General features: G+C 48.3%; 1 protein-coding gene across 3 annotated transcripts in view; it reads right to left on the bottom strand.

Moving 5' to 3' along the window:
- Positions 1-491: 491 nt before the first annotated feature.
- LOC116397005 (axin-2-like) overlaps positions 492-6,661 on the bottom strand; it is a 24,763-nt gene continuing 18,593 nt past the window's right edge. For 2 of the 3 annotated variants that reach the window (XM_031872088.1, XM_031872087.1), the window contains exons 7-11: positions 6,426-6,602; positions 6,097-6,312; positions 5,816-5,950; positions 4,882-5,031; positions 492-2,158 (exon numbers count right to left, since the gene is read on the bottom strand). In XM_031872088.1, the coding sequence (XP_031727948.1) occupies positions 2,032-2,158; positions 4,882-5,031; positions 5,816-5,950; positions 6,097-6,312; positions 6,426-6,602 (805 nt within the window). In that variant the 3' untranslated portion in view covers positions 492-2,031. Of the gene's footprint in view, positions 2,159-4,881; positions 5,032-5,724; positions 5,951-6,096; positions 6,313-6,425; positions 6,603-6,661 lie in introns of those variants that run through there. The other variant, XM_031872089.1, reaches the window with a different exon arrangement.

The raw sequence follows: 6,661 nt of genomic DNA, 5'->3' as shown, positions 1-6,661 counted from the left end.
ACCTGATCACATGATGATGATGGCACCGGGACTATTGTTTTAAGACCGACTGTAAAAAATGCAAAGCTATCCTTTAAAGACAGAATTTAACAGTAAAACATTTTACCCCTCAGACTCCCGATGATCTTACCTATAAAACCTACATCCATGCAGCAGTCTGAGACCTCACACTTCATGAAGTGTTAACCAGCTGGGTAAAATGTACTTATGGCATGCATTCTTGTCAAATATCTCATTAAACACACACACTCTCTCTCTTACCCTTAAACACACAGAGGCTCTGGTGGCCAAATTAATGCTGCATGTTTAAATTTCCAACAGGGAGTAAATTAAGAGCTGATAATGGAGGCAAATCTGCCAGAGATTTCTCACCGGATCCAACGAGCTGCACTCACCTCAGCGGGGTGTGGTGAAGTTTGACACACACACACACACACACACACATCCCCTAATCACAAGACACACACACAAAACCATAGGAAGCCATTTGCTAATTTGAAAAATAGAACATTTTAATAAAGGCTGCATCTCTTCATAATTACAATAATTAAAGTACCAAGGCATCTTTTCAACTGAGCTCTATAGAACGCATTATTTACAGTTTACAAGTGGAGCCAAGGAAGCCATGAAAAATATTATAAAACATAAAACATGATGAAACGGATACTAAAAGGCATAAAAATATCTTTTCAACATAAGGCCCCTTGTAAAAACCAAGGGAGTAACAGGACCCTGAAAATTGGGTAAAACACGGCAAGAATCCATGTAGGCACAGCTACTGTACTCAATTAAAACACTATGGACATAGTGTATAAATCACCACCACCTGCAGCTCATAGTGCAGGTTTCAAATACACACAGAGTAACTCTACTCAGTCACACAATCACATAGGTAAGCACATTGGGGAGCACACGATAGAGCTTTTTGTTGGTAAATATTAATATTGGTGTAAACACATTTTGGGGACTCTAGGACCTGTTCAGGGCAGTTTCCTCTTCGTTAATACGTAGGCTATTTGTGCGATGCCTGCGCCGCTGAAACAAAGGCACTAAGACGCGACAGATCAAGGCGAGCTGGGCACAGTCCCAGAGATGGGAATTAAACATTAATGGCATTTTTGTTCTTTTTCCCCCCATTTTTTTTTCTCCCATAGTACACTCGGAGCCGATGGGGACATATAGCACTGCAGTAGTAAATATATTATCAAACTTTTAAGCGATAGAGAGCCACTCTCAAAGCTTCAGCAGTAAGCTCTCCGGACAAGAGATCGGAGATGACGTCCCGCTAAATCTCCAGGAACAGGAGTGGAGTTGTTTTTGAAGAGGTATTTTTGAAGTTTACAGTTCAATATGAGGGGCAGAAAATGAATAAAACCCATTTCCTTTTGCCTGAGAACTGACACTCAGAAGGAAGGAAGGGAATAAAATCATGGATTGTGGAAATTTGGAGACGTTTCTCCAACTCCAAGCAGCTTGTCCATGGAGGAGTAATGGGGGTTTGGGGGGGGGGGGGGTGTTTCCAATAAATAGCAATAGAAATCTTTACACAGCAATACGAGCATCACAATACAATGTACATGTATACCTGCGTATACATATTAGCGGCGTGCTAGCGAGTGCCCGTGGGCAGATGCCAGCACAGGCAGGGTCGGGTAGGCCGTCAGTCTCACATTTGAGCCCACCGCCCGGCTTCTTTGAGGAGTGGTCATTCACCTAGAGTCTCTATTTTCTCTTCTGGATGTTTCAGTCCAGCAAAGCAGTCTTATTTTCTTCACCTCGAGACAGGCTTTTCACATGATAGTCCTGTAATGGCGATAACTTGTCCTCCTTCCTTTTTGTTCCTCCGATCCATCTGTCCAAAACGTCGTTAACATTCCTTCAGCGGCATCTCCGGTCCGACAGCCTTAGCTTAAAAGACACATACTCTGTGTGTGTGTGTGTGTGTGTGTGTGTGCGCGCGCGCATATGGAGGGAGTACATCCACGGAGGTGTGTGAAGAGTCCGTTTTAAAATCCACAACATGGGAAGGTCTCACTCCATCCGCTCCACCTTGCCCAGGATCTTGCCCTGGTAGGTGGGCAGCAAGGAGCCGTCGTCCGACACCTCCTCAAAGACGGCGCCGCACTCGAACTCATCGCTGGCCTTCTTGAAGTAGTACCTTTGACAGAGAGACGAGAGAGAGAGAGAGAGAGAGTTAACACCTGAAGACACAGGCTGGACTCAAAATACAGTCAAAAGAAAGACCCTAAAAGTCAAACCCCCCCTTTGACCTTTTTAAAAACACCATGCCTCATTTCCACCAGCCATGAAAAAGCCACTCGGTACACAATCAAGCGAGCCCGCTGAGCTGCAGACTGACTCCTCAGGGTGGGGTCGTAACCTGCTCGCTTACTCTCTCCCCTCCCTCCTTTCCTTCTCTCCTTTACTTCCACCTTTCCCTTTTCTCCGTCGTGTTGTTGTGAGTTCGTACCCCGGCTAACTGGGGCCAATTAGGCCAGTGTACAAATGAAGGGGGCCTTTGACAAAAGGTTGAAATTTTGGGTGCCTGCAAGTCTGTCCGTCATCAAACCCCCCCCCCCCCCCTCGACTCCGACACACGTTAGAGGACACACATGCACTGGCTTTCACTCGCTTCTCATCCTTGTTTCATTATTATGGGGACAAAGGAAAGAACAGAGACAAAGTGGAGGAGGAGAGAGAGCAAGCAGTACACCGTGTACTTCCTTACCCCCGTTGATAACGTGAGCTCTCGCTGACAGCTATAGGCAGGGCAGCCGACTGACAACTTTCTGTGCGTGCGTGCGTGCGTGTGTGTAGGGAAAAACTAAAATCTAAAAAGGAGGGGCTTCTCGTCAGCCATGACTTCACTGGGCCATTAATGATGCAACCCCCCCATCCTCATTTTAGAGGAAGAGAAACCAGCAGGGGTGGGCTGGTTGGTGTGTCTCAGAATCCACTCATTAACTATGTCATGGAAAAATGCCTCCATGTGCTCCGTGTGTGGGGTGACTGGAATGCGGGTATGTTTGTGAGCATTTTGTTTTTAATGAGACGGGAGACTGAGTAAGTCGCACACGCGATTCTTAAAAAAAGGCCTCGGAGTGCACACGCGCCGATAGGCAAGACGGCGGTCAGTCTGATAAAAAAAGGGAGGAGTCTCTCTCAGGAAACTAAAGTGAGTAAATCAGAGGACATGAAAGAGCACAAGACACGCCTGATAACTGTATCCACCTTTACTATACGGACGAGGAAAAACTTAAAAGTGGAGCCTTCCTACTCTTTAAAAATAAAAATAAAAATCTTCAAAGACCCGTGATATATTCTGCTAAGAGACACAGACAGAGACACAGAGAGCCTGAATTTCCACTGGAACATGTTTTATGTGGCTAGATCTGTTTCCCCCCCCCACCCCCCTCTCTCTCTCACTGACATCTGGCACCAATATCGTCTGGCAGGCCCGGCAGTACTGTTCTTTGTTGAACCGCTGCCATGTTGAAATGACCCAACTCCACACATTTTCTGGCTGCTATTAAAGCGCCGCGCAGCTCTATCCAAAATAATGTGGATGGTGTGACACAGGAACTGAGACAGTGAGCCAGAGAGAAGAGAGGAAGACGGGGGGGAGAGCAAACAGACAGATGTGGACAACTCTGAGCTTAAGCGCTTGTCACATTTGATGATCCAAAAAACGCTGTACGCATGTGGACAGGAACAATTCTCTCTTTTTTTTCTCCCCACTTTATCCACAAGGAATAGTTTGATACCTGTAATTATTAACACAATACTAAAGCCCGCGCTTATCCCGGAGACCATAGCAGCCTTAAATGCAATAAATGTTTGATCTTTTCCCTTTAATGCCAACTGGAAAGGAGCAATCAGAGCAGAAGATCTCTCTCTGCAAACACACATCGAAGCCGCGCGGCCTCAGCCGGGGCACTGAAGTACAGCAAACAAGCGAATCTGGCATTTAACAATCTGCCTTTTAAAAATATCCATAAAATGATTACAACATGAGTAAACACTGTGCATGTTCAACGCAAGCACATTCAAGCATGCGCACAGGGCGCGCACACACACACACACACACACACACAGGGAAAAAAAGAGCCCCTGATAGCATCAGTGAAGAATTTGCACGCTGGCCATTTGTGCGAGTCTTTGTTGGTTGAAATGAAAGAGGCCGGGGCTTCAAAGCCGTGTGTATTAAGTGTGCCTTAGCATGGAAATCAATACCAGATGGGACCCAAATCGCTGCAGTTCAAACTCTTCCACTAACCCCCACACCACCCTCCCTCCCGTCCTTTCCTTTTCCTTGCATCACCCTCAACACGTACATACAAAAACCACAGAGGCTAGAATCTGACCGCACGCATGCACGCACGCACGCACACACACACGCACGCACGCACGCACGCGCACGCACGCACACACACACACGCACGAAGAAACACTGATAACAACGCTCCACATAGATGTGGATAAAGCACATGTGAATGACAAAAATATATATATCGGGTCTTTAAGGTCACAATTTACCATTAGACGGTGTCGCTTGAAGCCTTTCAGCCAGCGAACATTAGACGCTAGCTTCAGTTTGAGGTTTCCCGCTTCCACTGACAAGGTCCTCAATGTCACCGGGTCAGAGATGAGAGGACACTAATGATCACAAATCTCAAATCCAGCCATAACGCTCCCATTTTTTTTGTTTGTACTCCAAAAAGGCAACAGCGTGTGCTCAATCATTGTTTTACATCAAGGCCGATGAGCTGATAGTGTTTTATTACCGGCAATCACAATATGAAAGAAGCACCGCTGGCAAAAGTCCACCTCGCACCGCATCTTGTAAAACTTTAACCGACGTTGATTTTTCCACCTACACACCTGTAGTTGCCCTTCTTGCGAAGCTGCTCCTTGAAGTGGCCCAGGGTGAGACTGTGGCTCTTCATGTTCCTCCGGTAGGGGATCTCCTCACCACAGAAGAAATACGTCACCACCGTCTCGCCTCCTAAACCCTTTTTACCCTCCTTCGTCCTGCAAGGAGACAAAAAGAGAGAGAACGGTGTGTTAGGAGTGGACACACTCACGATACTTAACAAAATAATGACCAAAAGAGAAATCGGGAAAAACACGGAGCGAAGCTTCTAAGAGACTTTGGCGTCAATCTACGACAGCACTGGAGCAGAGGTGCACCAGCAACACCTCGACTGAGGAAGAACACATGTGAGCAAGTGACCTAGTGCCATCAGTAAGTGTGTACTTATGTGGGGTGTGTGTGTGTGTGCATGGAGAAGGGGGCACAGTATTATCGACTCCCCTTCAGCTATGTCCAAGGCTTTGTAGGCCCGCTTCAGAGGAGCTCTCTTTGCAAAGCTCTGCTCAGCCCCAGCCGACCGCCCGCTCACTGAAGGACGGCCAATAAACATGATACATGAAAGAGATGTCTCAGTCAGGTGGTGCAGTGACTACACACCCCCCACACACACACACACACACACACACACACACACACACACACACACACAGCATAAACACAACGCATGCAAACAGAGGCAGAGCCAGGTATCTGTGTGCAAAGCTTAAAATAAACTTTGCAAAGGGGGTCACCTTCTCTTTTAAGTGACTGCATGTGTGTGTGTGTGTGCACGTGTGTGATGTGTATGTTTGCACATCCCTACGTGTGCGGTGAGCAGCACAAGATGGTGAAGGTTAAAAGGGTAGAAGTACACTGCAAGGTGGAGGTTATGGCTGAGAAGAGGAGGAAGAGGAGCAGAGAGGAGGAGAGGAGGGGGAGGGCAGGACGCTAGAGGCATCGTACTCTTCTGATTGGAGGCCGGGGCCGGACGCGACGAGGCCGACGGGGCCGGGATTGGCCAGAGACAGAGGGGCGGACCCCTCAGCCTGGACAGGCACTAGGTGGCTCTTCTCTTGCTGGAGACTGGACATCGGATGCCTGGGAGGGGATACGGCATCAACTTTAATACGAGGATCGACAATACACACTGATCCTTCGGGACATCAATAATTAAGAAAAACAAATATATAAATCATAACAGGCTAAGGGCAATATACAGCAACTACTCTCTAGTTTCTGTGTACCTTTGCTTGGTGGTCTTGGTGGAGACCTCCTCCAGCCTGCGGCAGGCCTCCTCCAGCTGGGCCAAAGTGTTGGGAGGGGGCAGGGGCGGCATGGCCGGGTCCTGGATGAACGGCTGAGCCGGCTGGTGGCTACGCAGGTGGCCGCAGCTTCCGCCCCCACCCCACGTGTGCGTCTGCGCGGAGGAGCCGCCGAAGGTCTTCTTGGTGCTCTGGATGCTGCAAGGGAGAAAGGAAACAAGACACATCAGCAACATGAAATGGCGGGACATGAACTTAGACTAAAACTCAAGTAAAAAAAATAAAAACAGGAGGTCCATGCGACAGCTTACCTGTGAGGCTTGTGCCTGCCTTGTCGTTTACTTTCCAGGATCCACTGCAGCACGCTCTGGGCGGTGTCTGTTGTGTCGCTGGGCAGCTGTGAAGGCCCGCCGTCCTCCATCCACCGCTCTGCTACTCCATCCTCGGCCCCTGAGTGACACACGCGCCTGGACAGAGAGCTGGAACGCCTGGGAGGGAGGAAGCGCGCGCGCGAGAGAGAGAGAGAGAGAGAGAGAGAGAGAGAGAG

Source organism: Anarrhichthys ocellatus, unplaced genomic scaffold (genome assembly GCF_004355925.1).
Source record: "Anarrhichthys ocellatus isolate YVR2014 unplaced genomic scaffold, GSC_Weel_1.0 scaffold62, whole genome shotgun sequence".
Taxonomy (NCBI): domain Eukaryota; kingdom Metazoa; phylum Chordata; class Actinopteri; order Perciformes; family Anarhichadidae; genus Anarrhichthys; species Anarrhichthys ocellatus.
Note: the sequence above shows the minus strand (reverse complement) of the source record. Positions and strands in the feature narration are given on the sequence as shown.